Here is a 20,278-nt window from a genome sequence, read left to right as displayed (position 1 = left end):
GATGCCAATGAATTAGTGCTAGTCAAAAAGCTACTAAAAGCTTTTACTGGCCTACAACAGTGGATGCTCTCATACTGTTATCTCGGCATTCTCTCAATAATTGAACCAAAGTTTTTTCCGCAGTATCAGCTTTTATCGCTCTATGAATTTTGCTGTATGAGAATGAAATCATGCAGGCTGTGATATTGAAGTATTTTTTCAATGATTGAGTATCCTTGGATCCTTTGTCATTCATAAACCCTTCGGATGCTTTGACTGGAACCCAGCAAAAGCATTGCACTCATCTTTAATAATCATCAGTTTCATTACCCGCGCACAAGTCTAAAACACATGTGATCATTCTCAGCACAAAACCTATAGAAAAGAAATGTTTAATCTGGAATCGTTCCACTACAGATTTAAAAGTGTCATATGAAAATCAAATCTAATCTTTTTATCTCTTCATTTGATGAGCTTGCTATCGATCTTTTATTATATCTAAATAGTTGACTACAAAATGTTTTTATCATTGTCCAGCCGTTTAGTGGGATTGATCTTGAGGGTTGAGTGTAAGAGAGGGCCAACTGTGCCCTAACTCCGCCCTCCTAGGTAAAAAATAAAGGTAGCGATTCTATTCTATTCTATCTTCACCGCGACTTACTAGTTCTGCTCACAATTTTAGGGACACTTGTAAATTATCACACTGGCTATCAGTAACTTCCAAGGCAGGCAGCGTATGCTGTCTTACTCCTTCAAAAAACCCTCTTTCATTTCATGAGGAAACCGATCATCGAAATTTCATTCCTATCGGGCTTCTCAATTGACATCACCAAAAGAGAAACATGAATTTTTCCAAGACAATGAATTGACCAGCATTAGAAATCACGTTTACGCGTTTTGAAAAATTTCAATCAATGCATATATAAAGCTAAAATTCTTGAAAGAAAAGATTTCACTATAATAATAATATCGAGTGACCTGGCTGGCTAAGGTCTGGTGTCAGAATTTTCAGGTTGCAACTGATCAATTTCAGGGCCTAACGATTGTTTTTAGGCGGCCGAGACCGACGGAAAACGTGCCCACCCGAATGTGGGTAATATCTACAGATATTATGCTATCAAGCAGTATCAACATGCAAAAAATATGAATTAGTTTATCGCTTGCATATCCAATAAAAGCTTCTAAGGTGTTATAACACAACATTCACACAACCTCTTTGAAATTTGAACAGGCAGCAAGCGATTCGATAGCGTTGTACCTTGGGGTTCAGTCCAGAGCCTTGTCTCAGAAAAGTTCCAGTAATAAACCAGAAACTGTTCGAGACGGAGAACTGGTTCTCAACAACATCCGACTCGGCAAGGCAGGGATGAGGGTTGTTCCATTCGTAAGGCGAAAACCTTGCCATGACGAACAGGGTGAAGCTTACCAGGAGGTAGGCTGCTAAAACGTATAACCAGATTTCTACTGCTAAAGGATTCATAAACGAGAACAGTCTTGTTGGCTGCGATGTAGGAACCTGTAAACAAGCTATTCACATATTATACAGTGTCTACAATAGAATTACATCATACATCTAAACAGTTTTCAATTTTCCTTAATAAATATATTCGAGATTATTATGTGAGAAGTAAAATGGAATTCGTTCAATGCATATTGAAGCATTCTTAAGTTCTTGAATTATGCTTCATAAGCAATTGTTCATTCTCATCTTCTTTATGGCACTATATTATGGGCGAATGGCAGTCATTCTCAATCTTTATTTGTATTACAAAAAAGAGCAATAAGAACAATTTGTAATGTGCCTTCTTTAACTCACTGTAAACCGTTGTTCATAAAATTGGGAGTCATGAGCTTACCTTGTATTTTTATGCTTAATTGTCTGCTTTTTGTAAAGTCAAATCCACATTTATTCTCAACTCATGACAACATTCATTCTTATAACACAAGGAATAAATCGAATCTAAGGAATCAGTACTGCTCTTACAAATCCAGCCATACGAGTTTTAAGGCCTTTTCTATAAAGTTTTACAACCATTTACCACCAAATGTTCGAGGTTTGACGCTCAGGGAATTCAAACTAAGAATTAAGAATTTTTTTATAAAAAACTTTTTTTATAGTGTGGATTAATATTTCAATGTTAACATGGAGTCTATCTAGATTTCAGGTAATTGCTATTGTTGTATGATCTCTAATATAGTTTGAAATATTGACGTGGCCGATACAAATTGTAAAGTTTTTGTCTGTGGCAATAAATTGATTTGAATTTGATTTGAAAAAGCCCAATGTTAATGTGATGCGTTCCACCCAATTTCGATGAGCAAATTCATTTTTCAGAATGAATACATCATACATCTGAACAATTTTAAATTTTACATAAGATATTATTTGAGAATATTTTATGAGAAAGTCAGATTAAATTTGTTCCATGGATATTGAAGCATCCTTAAATTCTTGAATGATGCTTCATAAGGCCCAATGTGATGAGTTAAACCTTATTACGATGTATTCATTTCTCTGAATAAATTCATGATGATTCTTTCTCTTTGATTAATGATTAGTTATCTGAATACTGTAAAGATGTTGAAAATTATACTTCCACTCCATGGAAAGAGAGAAAAACTTCATACATTTTTCCTTTTTTCATGTTTGGATATCAGAACGGTTTCAAAAACTACATGTTTTAATCCTCTTCTACAAGCTGTGTTCGTTGTAAAATTTCTTATAGAAGACGCTTTTACTCAAAGTTCATCTTGTTCGATATTCTGTGCAAAATTTAGTCTTTCATCGTCTACTATAAAATTCAAGCTCTTGATAACATTAGTTGAAGTAGGAAATTAAGCTCTTGTTCACGCAAGTTTATAATAAGGAAGTTTGAAAGAGTTTATGAGCTACCGAGACGGGAGGTCTCATATTAAATCGAGTGTGATTCAAAATGTGAGTGCTCAGGAGAAAGTTATTTTTCATATAGAACTTTGTTCTTTATCCTCTCTCAAGCTGTTCATCCAAGTAACGTTGATTCTGTATTAAGTTTTGACTCGAAGTGATAATAATAGTTTTTACTTTCCTTGCCCTATATAAGGAAAGTATTGCTTTCCGAAAAAATAAGGTACCCCAATTTCTGAATTTCTATACGTTTCAAGGTCCCCTGAGTCCAAAAAAGTGATTTTGGATATTGTCTATATATATATATATATATATATATAATATATATATATATATATAATATATATATATATATATGTGTGTGTGTGTGTGTGTGTGGTGTGTGTGTGTGTGTGTGTGTGTGTGTGTGTGTGTGTGTGTTGTGTGTGTGTGTGTGTGTGTGTGTGTACACAATATCTCATCTCCCTATTAGCGGAATGACTTGAAATTTGAAACTTGAGGTCCTTACACTATAAGGATCCGACACGAACAATTTCAATCAAATGCAATTCAAGATGGCGGCTAAAATGGCGATAATGTTGTCAAAAACAGGGGTTTTCGCGATGTTCTCGAAAATGGCTCCAACGATTTTGATCAAATTCATACCTAAAATAATCATTGATAAGCTATATCAATTGCCACAAGTCTCATATCTGTAAAAATTCCGGGAGCTCCGCCACATCTATGCAAAGTTTGATTTTATATTTCCAATTATCAGGTCTCAGATATAATTTAAACGAAAAATTTTGAGTGGAAAAGATTCAGCATGGAAATCTTTTCAATTAATGTCCAGTAACATTTTCACCTAAAATTGAAAATAAGCTTGAAATTTGAGAAAATGTGATTATTCAATTGCAAACTGTTGGCAACTGTTGATTCTTTTAAATCATTCACTATGAAGAGATAGCAGACTTTGTGTGTCTGCAGCGCTATTGTCCTGTCACCAGCTGGCTCAGATCTTAGAAAAGTAGACTTGAGATGCGCGGGAACACTATCGTCAGTTGATCAATTTTCATAACGGCAAGGATAGTTGTGTGATTGCACCACACCAGATTTTTTAGTGTTGAATTCCATTTTTGTGTAAACTATCTCCACATTTATCTGTCCCATAGAATTCCGGTTCTATTTGGAATTAACTAAGAAAAATATTATATATGAGTGTAACAGCATTCCTTACCAAATATTCCATTCTTTTTCAACTACTTTTCCCTCACTTGAGTAGGAATGGATTGAAGAGAACTGAGAGCTGCATGAGAGATTTGATTTCCGCCTTCTTTCTCTTCACTACACGGCTTCAGAGCTAAACTCTTAATACAGACAATTAAACTTTCTCTCTCACGCACAATCTATAGAACTACCGTCTCTCTCACACAGCTTTATCTGCATACCAGCTCTCCACTGACGACAAAGTTATGATTAATACTCTTATAATTTCCTGCTTGACAATCAATATTGAGTTTAGATTGCTATAGCTCTCTAGCTCGCTAATCACCACCTGAGAATAATAAACGATTTAATATCTACTACGATCGTTGATTATATTGGGATGAAATTGATTACATACATTGCCTCTGGGTCATTCCGCAAGGTCCTGTATTAGCTGATAATAATCCTGCGATGAAAAGCATGACTGTTTTTGGTCGTAGTGGTGATTTAGTCTTGAAAAGGCCGACCTAATTATTCCAGAAGTGAAATTTATGTCATATATTTCGCCAACTAATTGTTCAAGTCAGGAAAAGGAACTTACTTGTTCAACTTCCTTTAGGTTCCTTTACTTCTGGAACACTATGGACCTTCTCGTCTTTCAATAGGTTATGAAAATTATGATTATTCAAGGTTGATGTGTCAACCTTATTAATAAATTATTAATTCACATTTAATTATAACTGGTTAGAATTCCATAGAATACTGTTGAATAAACCTTTTCTTAGTTACCACTAGAAACATCAACCAAACAAATTCTGTTAGTTCATGAATAATAGATTGATAGTAATAAGCTAAGATATGATTTCAACGTCCGATCTCTGGAATGATTTTCTATAAAAGGGATGAAAGATCAAAATGGGAGTTAACATGAATAATAAAAAACTCTCACTTCCAAGAATATCATTTATAATCGATGAATGAAGGATTGAATCATGAGGCTCATTTAACTGGACTTTTCATAATACGTTTTGTATGTAATATCAAATAATGGCTGAAACATTGGTATTAGAAAAGTGAAGAACTGTATCGCACCATTCTCTCAACAAGTTAGGGCTATTAGAAACTCTGCTAAGTATAGTATTGGATGTGATAAAATTTGTTCCGAAACTAGGCTATATAACAATTTTAAGCTCAAATATGATTCAATTTTCCTCTGATCTTCTCTCTCTCTGGCTCTAGAATGTATCATGAATACTATTATTTATACTTTGACGTCTTCGTCAGTGTGTTGTACAGCCCGCGTTTCCCCAGAGAATTTTCCCAGGGGACAGCCCCTCTGTCTTCTGTTTCTGAGTGCAATCCAATATAGAAGGCGACATAACTCCAATTTTTTGACTGAATATTGCGTTCGAATACAAAAAAGATTCCCAGATATGGATTTCCGAATCGTCTTGTAGTTTCCCCACTTGCAAGCGCCTTGTATACATTTGTGTTTGTTCAATTCCCATTCCATTTGCTTGGGCTGATACAAATACTTGAGAGCTGCTGGGAGCTGTTCAAGTTGTTGTATTGGATGTGACCTATAAGACACTTGCATCAAGCCGATCTCCGAGTGTGGATTCACAGCAAACAAGCACGCACCCGATTTTTACTTCGTCTCAAAGATTTTATTCTGTTTTCTCCTTCCCACTTGAATCCACAATCTTCAGAGATTCCATTCAGTTTACTTCTCCCCATTTCAATTCACACAAATTATCCGGGGCTACATGTAAACCAAGTAAACATTGAAGATGATAGAGCTCTGCTAACTAGATTATGAAGAATCATAACCTTTTTTGGACTAATTTTCAATAAAAATTCAGGAATGGAATAGTAAGGGCTATAAGCATGTTCTTCCATCTCCAATCATTTAGGATTATTTTTTCCATCGTTGAATCATCATCAATGAATATGTAACAGTACTTTGTAACAGTACATAGTAATAGTACTTTGAAATTTTTCAGGGTTTGTGCAACAGATTTAAAATCACTCCACTACTAGAAATAATTATTATTGAACGAAAATCCTAAATAAATGCTGCAAATCACCCCGAAGACCTCTGCTACTGCAGACATTGACAACAGGGCTAACAGCTAGATGGAAATTCGATGAGAACTACTATCCAAAAATTAGTTTCCCGGGCTGGCAACTAATTTTTGGATAGTAGTTCTCATCGAATTTCCATCTAGCTGTTAGCCCTGTTGTCAATGTCTGCAGTAGCAGAGGTCTTAGGGGTGATTTACAGCATTTATTTAGGATTTTCGTTCAATAATAATTATATATTAATTAGCATTTGAATAAATGCATTCTCTATTTAATTCCATCTGCCACTACTATAACTCCACAATAACTATTGTGTTACCCCAAATTATGATCACAGATAGTGGGTTTGTATTATGATAGTAACATAGTAATAGTACTTTGAAATTTTGCAGGGTTTGTGCAACAGATTTAAAATCACTCCACTACTATAACCTCACTATAACTATTGTGTTACCCCAAATTATGATCACAGATAGTGGGTTTGTATTATGATAGTAACATAGTAATAGTACTTTGAAATTTTGCAGGGTTTGTGCAACAGATTCAAAATCACTCCACTACTATAATTCCACAATCACTAAATTGTGTTACCCCACAGACTCCATGTATTGACTGTAGATAGTGCAACTGAAGGTATCCTTAATCGCCCCGAGTTAAATGGGCCATTTATAAGTTGAATCTGGTGGTTGGCGTTGGTTACACGAGTCTCAAATAAAGTTCTGTTCCACGCAATTGTTATCGGTGAAGTTGGTGTTTAGAGTCGATTATTACTACAAGAGTATTATGTGGACAATTCAGAGCGCACTACATCTGTAGAACCCCAGCTTTACTTGTTTCTGAACAAGATGCTAATCCTAGTGAGTATAGAATGTTACATTCTATATAACAGTTTATTCAACAGTGAGTATAGAATGTAATGTAAGGAATGTTATGGAATGTAACATTCTATACTCAACTCATTCTATATACTCATTCTATACTCAACAGTGAGTATAGAATGTAACATTCTATACTCACTGTTGAATAAACTGTTATATAGAATGTTATATTCTATACTCACTGGCTAATCCATGAATGAGAATCGAGTATGTGATATAAAATTGATGAACAAAACAACGCGAGAGTTTTTAAAACATTATGATCTCTTAAAATATATTAAACTTATTTTTATGATTATACAGTTCTCGGATTTGAAAGCCAATTTATTTGGTGGAACGTATTTTGAATTTAATGGACGACCCAGTTCTATTGAATGGTTCCCATTGACTGGAATCGCAATAAATTTCCAAAATTTAGATCAAATTCACTGATAGTGAGTGAAATCTGCTCTACACTTGGAAGTGGAAAACAATGTCAAACTACTGTATTAAAAGTGAAACATACTTCAAATAGAATTTATCTTAAATTGCTATAAAGCAGAAATCAGCTCCTTCTATAAATACTTTTAAACAGAAATGGATATTGTGATACTAATATGACTGTGGTTTTTATGTTGTATTGTGAAATAGTTATTCTATTGTATAGCAGGACCTACTAGTAATTCTACTTTGATTCAAAATCGAACAATCAAGAATAGTTTTATTTTAAGAATGGAAATGGGAAGTATCAAATCAAATAAAATAACATCAAATAGCTTTTTAATCACAAAAACATAATACAAATTTATAGAATCCATTCAAACACTCAACAGTGAATACTCTCCACAAAGATTTGAGTCTGTGAGAGAAGAGTGAGTTCTTTCAAGTTGATTGAGACTATGTTTTCAGGTTTTGAACATATTATAATTAAACTATTATAATAGAATTTATTAACATTCTTCAACAAATCAAAAAATTTAATTGCACACAAAAAATCCATACTAGTTTCATGAATCATTGATTGGTGTAAAATTATTAACTTGGTATTTGATGTATTTTACAAAAAAAGCTTAAAAGCTAATCACTGACGAATTATTTCAATGATAGAAACTCGATGATTGGGATTTTAAGCTTCATGATATTATAATATGAATGATTTTACCAAGCTTCACTGCAATTCTGCATAAACTGGAAGAGTATTAATCATCTCGAAAAAGTGCCTGAACAGGGTTTTGGAATATGCTCGAAAGAGTTCCATGCTCATTAAGGAACACTAAGCGAAAGTTCTCAACAATAATTAAAAGTTCGCCAATTGACCAAAGTGATATTATCGAGAAAAGGACATTGATGGAATTGGTTCTAGAGAAAGCATCTGGGCTGTTCCAGTCACTTCGTGAATGAAATCTGGGAATGTAAACGAACAAACCTAATATTAGCTTAATGAACCAGCAATGCCAACTAATCTCGATTGAGAGTTTATCTCGGTTTCTACTTATTGGTTCAATACAGCAACTCTGAGAACCAGATGCTGCTGTAAGTAAGTTTCATGCGATAGCAGTAGATTCGAACCATAGAATAACCAACCACTAGTCTCTTCATATAGTACACGTACTAGTGTTTGCTTTAAATACAAAGTGACTAATTAAAAAGATACCTGATAGCTGATAATCTTGAATTTTTTAGCTCCTTATAACAATTTTTTTCAAGTCTCTAGTAAGTATTTCGCAAAGAGTAGCATATTTTATCAAGTCTTATTTTCTAGCACAATTTATAATGGATGAATTTCTAGAAAAAATTCAAATTCAGGTACCTAAATTTCAATAACAGTACTAATACTGTAATAGTACACTAATATCATACTAATGGAAGTATTTGACAAGAATAAATCATACCTATGACACTTTTCAAACATGATAATAAATATTATTAATTTTTAAAAAACATGAATTATCCATAATAATCGAAGGAGAAGGTATTCGCTTAGGGTTTTGATGCCCCAATTTTCTAATTCCATGATCACACTCAAGAACTCACTCCAGTCAAGTCGAATCAAGAACTATCCTTATTTTCATTCCAAAGCTGTACATAGAACTGTAACAACCTTGTTCTATTCAAACTTTTAGTAAACTGGTAATATTTTACCTCTGAGATAAGTGTTGTGTTGAATAATGAAGAATCAGGATATGAAAAATTAGAGGTATTATGGACTAAAATTGGCAGTTTTAAGTGAGGGTGAACAGGAATAGAAGTGTGAGGAAGTTGGTAGTGGGGGAAAGACAAGCAGGTTCAATCCACATGAGGCTAGTCTATCTCAGCTGGAAACTTCCCCCTCTTTTATTCAGACAGGAAAGCCAACTTATGTGTTTTATTGGTACTAGCAAGTCGCTGTCTTGTGGTTTCACTAGGCTTGAGCAGCGTTTACCGGCCTCTTTCCACGATGGGGTAGGCTAACCTGTTGAACACGAAACAAAACCACAAGCCTCCCTTTCAACCACCTCTTTCTCCTCAAGGCGGAGTAATCTGAGTGATTGACTGCTCAACTCTTTGCTCCAATCTGGGATATTGTTACACCCGTCTCGTCTATCCCACACACTATTCTATCGATTCAATTACTGGAGACAATCTTGTAATAGTACAGTTGAGGAATGATTTGTATCACTCAAGTACTGTACATTGTATACATAGAACAGGGTATATGATTTATTATAGCACAGATACAGCCTTGTCAGATACCTAGTCACAGATCCAATGTTTGTCTGTTATTGAGTTACTCGATGTTATAGATGATCTGTATAAATGTGCGTACAGATTTACGCGCCGCGAACATGAGCAATTCACTTTTAATCAGCTGATGCCAAGCTTCTTATATCTGTATCTTACCGTTTCTGTAAAAATACAGAGCAATTCACTTTTAATCAGTTGATGCCAAGCTTTTTATATTTATGTATCTTACCATTTCTGTAAAAATACAGAGAAATTCACTTTTAATCAGCTGATGCCAAGCTTTTTATATCTGTATCTTAGCGTTTCTGTGAAAATACAAATATAATCAGTTAATTAAAAGTGAATTGCTCATGTTCGCGGCGCGTATATCTGTACGCATCTTTATATACCACCTTTTTTAAATAAAGATGAAAGCTCTATTTTAAAATGTGAGAACATGATTATTTATTTTTCTGAATATAATATTGTATTATTATCATTTTTTTTTAATCTCAACTCATTGTTAGCAAGCAGGCTAATATTGTCTATGCTAGCAATGCCATTAAAAAATATATAATTTAAAATTATATAAATTAACATTTCCTCAAATTTATAGTATGTATTTTGGTTAAGTGCTGTAGCATATACTCATTTATTTTTTGTAAAGTTGTTGGCAAATAAAATCATTCATTCATTATTCATATGCTATAACCGAAAACCCGGCTCTTTTTAATTTCCAACGTATTAGAATCAGCGTGAACCTGATGTTGAGTAATTTCAAATCTATACACAGAGGACGTACACATGTTGCCAAAACTAACAAGTTAACAGGGATAGCGCATGTAATTATAATTACATGCAAAACTCATCTAATGATCCTGTAGCTGAGTAGAAAACACGACTAACAACGTAACAACTGTAACTAGAGGTTCGACTCGTGTTGATTAATTGGCTCATGCAATCACCTCTGAACTCACAAAAAATTCACTTCAACAGCATTCATATCCGTTTATTCATGTGAAAAAGCAGAGTAATGGACATAGTATATTGCACCTCAATCAAAATCCAATAACGATTTGAAAATCGATCTCTTTGTGTAAACAAAAAGGATACGATACTATTCATCTCAACGAGCTCAATTATTTTGTGAAGTTCATCAATAATTAATCAGTACACGCTAATCGTGTTTGAAGCACTCTCACACCTCAATAGGTCATTGAACTTCCAGTTAATTTTCTAGTTGAGTTTTATCGTACAACTTTCTCTTGGATACAAAATTTATTTAGAAAGTTAATCATCCCTTAGATAATATTTGATCGTCATGTATAAAAAATACTCATCTAATTGGTAATCAATCAACTGGTGATTTTTTGAATTTAATAAACATATTATCACGTTAGGTATACGGTTTGAAAATCATTAATTGGTCTGAAGACAGCCCTACACACTTCCAGACCAGGCCAAAGACTCAGACTGTTCGTGGGTCTGGTCTGGAAGTGTGTAGGCGGCTTTATGTGTTTGATTTACTATCGTGGGAAATGTAGTACCGCGAATCCACTTGCCTCTTAGCATCCATGATGTGATAATTTGATTTGAAATCAACTTCAATTGAATGTTGAATCAATCAGTGGTAATCCGGCAAATCACTTCAATTGAGGTGTTTGTTGTGTTCTAGGTGTCATCATGAGGAGTATGGTGAATTATATGAATGGAGCTCCAAATTATTCGATGGTTATCGATCGAGAGATAATAAAGGATGAAAAAATAGAATAAGAATAGAGAGAATATTTTTGTTCTATCTTTTCCCTATGATGAACGTGAATCTCAATATTTAAATTCAGAATATGAGTGCAATATTCATAATAAAATTTTGCAATGGTTACTTTTATTAATATTACAAATGAACGGCACAAACAGCGTTTCCCAGTTCAGCAGGAGACTTGGATATTATTTGTATCTTGGCCAAGATCCCCCTATTCCCAGATTGTACAACTCGAAAGTGAAAAAGTGACAGAGCTTGCAAGTTATCGTGAAAGTAGCCGGGACTTAGGAAGTTTAGGGACGTGGAGATTGAAAACACAATTGGAAATAAAGTATTCAGTCAGTGAAAGTTTTTGGGGGACAGGAGTTCTTGGGATCGACAGTGAAAAGGCTTAATTCCCCCTATGGAAGCTTTTTCCGAAGAGTTGAGCGGAACATAAATTATTTATAGAATCCTTCATCCATCGGAAATGCAGGCTTGTAATGTTATACATAATAATGGGTTAGAAGCAATGGTTGATTGCCGCTTTGGTAGGTGAATGGACCATGTAAAATTATCGTATACATTTTGTGCAAATGATGATTTTTTGCCGATGAAAAATGGTGGACCAACTGATTAATATCAGTCGGGAGTCCTGTCAATGCTGTGTAGCAATGAGGGACAAGGGTTAATGAGAGAATTGATTGTGGGGTACTGAGTAAAACGCGCAGCGCTTCATTTTACCGTGAAGTCGAGCATTGATTGTCAAGGGGCGACATGCTCCATGCTTCTGGGAGCTGGCAGCCTAACCCAATATATGCCAGGCCGGGGCAATTCCAGTCAATTATTCCTTAACGGACGGTTCACATATTTATTCATGAATTTCTTCTCATATACAGAGGGTGCTTTTTGATTCGGAGGCTCGGCTCTATCTATTCGAGCGCCAAAATCGAATCATTTCGACTCTCGTCATCCGTTTGGATACCAAGCTCACTCATTCAATCAGTAAAAAAACGCATTTTATTCTGTCTGATTTTTCACATAATAATCTCGATTCATTTGATCAGTCGATTTTGGAAGTACTGAATCAATCAGTTCAAGAGCATTATTCTTATATAATCTTTGTTGGGATATATAGACCTTTCAAGCTCAAATGACAAATCAATACTGGTCAGTTACAATGATAATACAATATCCTTAAGATTACATTGGAACTTTAGCTATGATTATGACATAATTTGAATTGATACCAATAACACAGCATAACATAGCATTCTAGTGAGAATATAATCATAACAATTAATATTTCGAGAAAAATGTTTTCAAATGCTATTAAATACGTTCAAAATGACATAAAATAGTCAAATATTACAGTAGAACATGCATATAATTCTGTTAATTGAAATATTGCATATTGTGATATGCTTTAATTTTCATAGAATTTTTCAATTGAAACCCATTATTTTGATAACTCACCTTGAATAATATGCCTATTCCTAAATTCATGAATGGCTTTGTGAAGTCTATAACACTCTCTCTCGCATAGTTTATAGTCATGGAGGCGACGGCCAAGTCCGCTCTCTGGAAAAAGATAGAAAAGCATGAAGTTGATAAAAATCATATCAAAAAAGCATGTATTAATGTTATTAAATCCCAATAAATAAGAGAAATGGCGAGGATATTATTTTTACTTTCCTTGCCCTATTACCATAGGTAAGGAAAGTATTGCTTTCCAAAAAAATTTAAGGTACCCTAATTTCATGTTTTCTATACGTTTCAAGGTCCCTTGAGTCCAAAAACATGAATTTTGGGTGTTGGACTGTGTGTGTGTATGTGTGTGTGTATGTGTGTATGTCTGTGAACACGATAACTCCATTCCTAATTAACCGATTGACTTGAAATTTTAAACTTAAGGTCCTTATACCATGAGGATCCGACAATAAGAAATTCAATAAAATTCAATCCAAGATGGCGGAAAAAATGGCGGATAAATACTAAAAAACCATGTTTTTCACGTTTTTCTCGAAAACGGCTCTAACGATTTTTTTCAAATTTATACCATGGATAGCTATTTATAAGCTCTATCAACTGGCATAAGTCTCATCTCTGGGAAAATTTCAGGAGCTCCGTAATATTCTTGAGAAAAATGGCGGATAATGACTAAAAATCCATGTTTTTCACGGTTTTCTCGAAAACGGCTCTAACGATTTTCTTCAAATTCATATCATGGATAGATATTCATAAGCACTATCAACTGGCTTGAATCTCATTTCTGGGAAAATTCCATGAGCTCCGTAATATTCTTGAGAAAAATGGCGGATAATGACTAAAAAACCATGTTTTTCACGGTTTTCTCGAAAACGGCCTAACGATTTTCTTCAAGTTTATACCATGGATTAATTCATAAGCCCTATCAAATGACATGAGTTTTTTTTCTAGGAAAATTGCAGGAGCTCCGTAATATTCTTGAGAAAAATGGCGGATAATTGCTAAAAAACCATGTTTTTCACGATTATCTCAAAAATAACTTGACCGATTTTTTTTCAAATTCATACCCTGTATAGTTATTTATCAGCTCTATCATCTGGCATAAGTCTCCTTTCTGGGAAACCAATGGAGGGTCCACCCCATTCTTGGGAAATGGACTTAGTAACCTCCTTCTCGTGCATGAGGTAGGTAGGTAGCGCAGTTCATAAAAAGAACACATAGTCGAGATATTTCATGTGCAGAACAACTGTTTTGACGACTTTAAAAAAATGACGACTGAAAAAATAATCGAATTTTACAATTCACACAAAGAAAAAGTACTCTGAAAACAATTATATATACACATATACTGACAGAAGTCTGATCGTAGTTTCAAATATGAGCAAGGAAAGTTGTGTGAGTGTACCACACCAGATTTTTTAAAATGTGATCATTGAGTAAACACATTCAAGAAATTCAGTCTGGAGCTCTAGAGCTGTAATGATGCGTATGACCTTAGAATGAGCATAAGGGGAGCATAATTCATGTTCTATGGTATGACGTCTTTGACGAGGTGATGATGATGAAGAAGAAATAAACACAAAAGGGGAAAAATTTACTCTACCGTTCGCTTACTTTCTATATAGCTAGTAACAGTTTGTCTCTTTCGCCTGTATCTGCTGGCAAAATTTTATAAGCAGCACTCAAAAATCTCAGACTGTGTAAGGTTTCAGTTTCATCTACAGGTTTCAGTTTAATTTACAAATGAATGAATTCCATAGAACTCTCCATAAAAATTGTAAAAATAAAAAAAGTTACGGGGATATTCTTAAATGTGCCACTTAGTCTTACTAAATCCTATTATATTAAGCGAGCAATTTCTGTATTTTTATATCTGGTTATTTATATTTATTCATATCAGGTTATTTATGTTCAACGGATCTCGAAAACGGCTCTGACGATTCTCACGAAATTTGGAACATAGTATGTTTATGATATAAAAATTCGATTGCACTGGGTCTCATCCTTGGGAAAATTCGCTGAACAACATTAAAAGGATATTATCCATCCTTGGCTGAAACAGCTGTGGATAGTAAAAGAGTGAGTGAGCGAGTGAGTATGTGAAAAATCAAAATATCGCATCCCCGAAATTCATAAGATGACGTATAGCAAGCTGTGAAAAATATAAACACGATAATTTTAGAGAATTGTGTTCTGTTTATCAATAAATAAAAATAACGAGCAAAGCTCGGTGCACCGATATTACCATTTTTAAACCCATATCGAGCTTCATGATCTTCCAGTATCTAACCATCTTTTCAACTACTCAAAATTTCAGACTCTGTTGATGAGAATTTCCAACTTTTGAAATTAATTAATTGAATCTATTCAGAAAGCGAAAGCAATTCATTAATAAAACAGAGAGAATAATCACCTACATTGTATCGATCTGCTCTGCAATAATGAATGGACTTCAGTAAAGTAGGAATCCATTAATTATTTCGGTGGAGTGGACGATCTTGAGCTACTCGAATAGTTGAGATTTGAACAGGTTGATTGGAAAATATCAGGGGCGATGCATTCGCCTGTATTCGTGCAATAAGGTGAATCTTTCTAATTTGGAGCAGGTCTGTGCTGTTGAATCCGAAAGAAAGAAGAACATCCTTGACAAGGAATTAAACTTGTGAAATCCATTAAATTCTTTTCAAGCCAGAGAGCGACTGAAATGCTGAGTAAAAAGTGCCAGACAGAATTTTTAATCCCATCAAGAAGTACAATCGAGAGCTGAACATCTGAACAATGGGCTGGCTGGCCTATCTGTTCCAGTTGTCAGGCGCAATGTAAATTGAGCATTGTTAACAAACCCGTGAAGAATCTTTTTCTCACAATTTAATTTGTTTCTCTCTGTAATGGACAACGAGGAAATGTATCAACTTGCATTATTGCTATAATTATGAAGATTAAGCAGCACTGTTGGTGCAAATTAAGTTCTCAAGGGGGCGTTTTTATCACTTCAGTTTGTTTACGAGTTTAAGAAGAGTATGTGCTGTTAGCATGTTTGTTTTAGACATAAATGAAGATCTTTCGTATGAAATTCTATTCTATTTCAACTTATAATTTGCATGTTTTTTTCATTCACATATTTATGATAGAAACTCATAATTGCCGCAACGAAACGATAAGTTTAAAATAAACTATCATGCTATTTATACTACATGTATGTAGTGACTACGTTAATTTAATTCTTGCTCACTTCATTACACATTTGGTATACATCTTTTCCGTTTGTAAAGAATCCTGTTTTTTTGAGAACCTCTTATGTTATTGAAACAGTCGATGTGAGGTGCTCCAACCTCTATGACACTTCTCTCTATACTGGGTCTGTTAAGTGTTTACCGACTTCTTCAAAAATGAACACTTCTCTATTTTGATGAAACAGCTGAGTGTCACCAGCACCTCCTCACCTTGACCAGAGTGACAGCCTTCCTCATCATGTCGTCCAGGACTTCATATATACCGGACCTGCGCCTAGAAAAAAAATGACCGCCGAAGGTGGTGGCCGTCATTGATATTTTAAACGGGAACTAGACGAACTGAGATTTCGACAAACTGAGACGCTCTCTAACAGCTGATGAGTGATTTTTTCTGAGTATTAATTTCTATAGGACCACCACATACAGCGGCCATTTCTTTCTAGGCTCAGGTCCGGTAATATATAGGAGGTCCTATGTCCTCTTCGCCCTACAATGATAATGGTAGCTTGTTTTTCTTGTTATTTTGGTAGCGTTTTATCTTGGAAATTGGGCACTACAATGTATGAGTCAATAATTTTTGAAATCGAGTAAGAAAGATATTTTAGATACTTATAAAAGAAGGTTGAGAGAGATACTTAAAAAAAACCTTAAAAAATTGGACATCCACTTTTTTAATGAAAAACGTATTCAATGTAGAGTTGCCATTGCTATAATGACAAGTAATTGAGAAAACAACATGTGCCACTTGAATAGGAATAAGCATCTCAGGTAATTCTTGAGTATGAAAAAGATGACATTCACAATTCAAATAATTTCCGTCCAATTAAATTGTAATGAAAAATCTACCGCCGTGTCTACTCCGGCCGTGCAATATGATCCTAAGCTATAATATTATTTGCAAATAATATAGTAATCATTGCAAAATTGATATTGGAGCTTGGTATTAATTCAAACAGGGTTACAACAGCTAGTTTATAGGCACAGTACTCATAAGAAATGTTTGGTTCAACAGGAAGGATAGAGAAATACAATAAATTGGATGTAATTAAAAATCTTATTGTTTGTCATTATTGTATTGAATCAATACTGGAAAAATTGGCTACTCTAACATGAGCCATACTTACGAAGACTCAGCTCAATAAAATGTCACACTTATATTTGAATACGAATTTTGTTTGTAATTATTGACCATTGATGGAAAGATTATTCATTTTGAGTTTCATTCGTGTTTCCTATATTGAAAGATATTTGTGGATTTTTAGAGAAAGAGTAAACTATCTGTGATGTTCAAGATGTACTAAGATGATACTGTGGACGGCTTCAAAATTAAAAATTAACATGTTCATCCAGATTACTGTATAACTTAACCAAAGTGGAAGAGTGACTGAATAATAAAATGGTTACCGGAAAGCATCTGTCGATGGCTCATCAATTATTCAAATCAATTTCGAACGTAAGCTGATTAGTAGCTAGCTCGCAGTTCTGTAGCTGAGCTATCAATGACAGAAAGAATATCACAATTCCAGAGTTCACACTCATTATGCAATTTAATTGTGTACGGAGAATTTGATAGCACGGTTGCGAAAAGATGATTAACCGCATCATTATCGCACAAAATTTCGATGTTGGTTGATGCTAATCACAATACACAATAGTGCGAGACTTAGAGGTTTATTGAATTTTCATTTCAAAATCGACATTTAGGATGCTTCACTTGATACATCAACCATACTGTACAACTTCTACCGCAGCTATAGATTCGTTACAACTCCTAATAGTCCGGGCGCAAATGTCATGAATAAGGCACTCCGTAGTCATTTTTTGGTAACAGCCGTGGAGATGTCTCAATTTCTTCGTTAGGTCGAGCATAATAAGGACTGTGATGATGATAAGTCGAAATCATAGACAAACACTTCGGGAACAAGATGGCCGCCAAAATTTTCAGGGTTTTGCTATATCGCTTGTATTTCGATAACTGTTAGAGATATTCAACCGTTTCTCTAGACGAAAATGTTTTAAAAAATCTTCCTCTTCACTTTTTGTGGCATAACATTTTCCTCTAAACGCATATTTTTTTAGTTATTACCTTTAAAAGCCCAAAAAAACGTTTTTTCCAAATTGTTTCAAATTTCATTCAGTTATAACTTTTTTTGTGCAAGAGATAAAGATAAATTTTGAATCTATGAAATTTAGAGCGTTTTTTCAACTTTAGAATGATATTTCTTCATGCGCTGTACGTCAAGAAATGAGTTCTCCATCGCCCTCCAAAGAAAACCCTGCACGGTTTCTGGTGCGTTTTTCCATACACATGAGGTAACCTCAAAAATGTTTGTCATCATAAAAAAGCAAGATGGCGGCAAAAATGTGTCAATTTTCAAGAAATCGTCTGTAATTCTAATAATGTCGAGGATATCAGATCAATTCAGCCATCTGGAAGCTCAAAAATATCCGAAAGATTTATCTAATGCCAACAATAACTCTCCTTTATTAATCGATTCCTCTCATATATCAAAGTAAGTATCTTTTTCAAAAATCTGGTGTGGCGCACTCACACAACTCTCCTTGCAGGTTATGAAAATTCATCACCTGACGCTACTGTTCCCGCGCATCACAAGTCTACTATTCAAAGATCCAAGCCAGATGGTGACAGGACTATAACGCTGGAGACACACGACGTCTCCTATCTCTTCATAGTGAATGATTTAATAGAATCAACAGTTGCCAACAGTTTGCAATTGAAAAAACTGCTCTACCTACTTACCTCATGCATGAAAAGGAGGCTACAAAGTACATTATTTTCTCAAGTATGAGGTATCCCCCCTGTTAGTTTCCCAGGAAGGAGACTCATACCAGTTGATAGAGCTGATAAATAACTATACAGATTATGAATTTGAAAAAAATCGGTCTGGTCATTTTTGAGAAAATTGTGATAGAAATTTAACAAAACTCATTTTTCTCAAGAATATTACGGAGCTCCTGAAATTTTCCCAGAAATGAGACTCACGTCAGTTGATAAATAGCTATCCATGGTATAAATTTGAAGAAAATCGTAAGAGCGTTTTCGAGAAAACCGCGAAAAACATGGTTCTTTAGTCATTATCCGCCATTTTTTCCGCCATCTTGAATTGAATATTATTGAATTTCTTGTTGTCGGATCATCATGGTATAAGGACCTTAAGTTTAAAATTTCAAGTCAATCGGTTAATTAGGAATGGAGTTATCGTGTTCACAGACATACACAAATACACACACACACACACACACACACACTCACACACACACACACACACACAGACCAACACCCAAAAATCATGTTTTTGAACTCAGGGGACTTTGAAACGTATGAAACGTATAGAAAACTTGAATTTGGGGTACCTTAATTTTTTTTGGAAAGCAATACTTTAGTAGTAGGGCAAGGAAAGTAAAAATTGCAATACAATATTCACTTTTTAAGTAGAAACCACAATCATAATTATTATTGTATTGAAGCTACATAGGAAGAAGAAGATATGTTATTGTATTAAAGTTACATTATGTTATCAATATCGATTCATTGTTATCTTATAGATGTGAGGGATAATAGGTAATCCATGAAGAAGCTTGATTTTGGGTCTAGTAGTCAACATCAATAAAACGGCAATGTGAGATTCTATGATGTTACTTTTGAATAGCTTCTCAACTATATCCTGTTCACATAGTTTAAAAATATAAAATCATTGAAAATTCATGAGTGTTTGGTGAGAGACACATAATTTCGTTTGTGTATTCGAACAATAAGCGAAATTGCACAGACCCAACCTAGCGAAGTTATTGAAAAAAACATAATTAAGTATTATCCTGAAGTTATCCCGGTTAACACCAAACCAAACTCTCACTTATAATGAATCCAGTATGCTATGTTCAGCTGGATCTAGATAAGTTTTGTCTCACTGTTTGGTTTGGTATGTATGTTCCACTTTCGCCACTGTCAGGAATGCTGTGACCTATTTAACTTGGTAGGCTAGGCCTGTATGAATTGAAGAAAACAAGTTTGCAAGGGCGGATTTGACCAATGAGACTTGGAGTCTAAGATAAAGCTAACTGCTTGCGTGTAGAATGGTCGAGTCTTTGTAGTGCGTAGTGGAAA

General features: G+C 34.5%; 1 protein-coding gene across 1 annotated transcript in view; it reads right to left on the bottom strand.

Annotated features, from left to right (window-relative positions):
* The window catches only part of LOC111054330 (glutamate receptor ionotropic, kainate 2), a 188,173-nt gene that overhangs the window by 36,753 nt on the left and 131,142 nt on the right, over positions 1-20,278 (bottom strand). Inside the window, exons 9-10 of the mRNA XM_039420206.1 lie at positions 12,908-13,012; positions 1,238-1,495 (exon numbers count right to left, since the gene is read on the bottom strand). Of these exons, the coding sequence (XP_039276140.1) occupies positions 1,238-1,495; positions 12,908-13,012 (363 nt within the window). The remainder of the gene's footprint in view (positions 1-1,237; positions 1,496-12,907; positions 13,013-20,278) is intronic.

This window comes from Nilaparvata lugens, chromosome 2, assembly GCF_014356525.2.
Source record: "Nilaparvata lugens isolate BPH chromosome 2, ASM1435652v1, whole genome shotgun sequence".
In the NCBI taxonomy this organism is placed as follows: Eukaryota; Metazoa; Arthropoda; class Insecta; order Hemiptera; family Delphacidae; genus Nilaparvata; species Nilaparvata lugens.
This window is presented reverse-complemented; position numbering and strand designations above follow the sequence as displayed.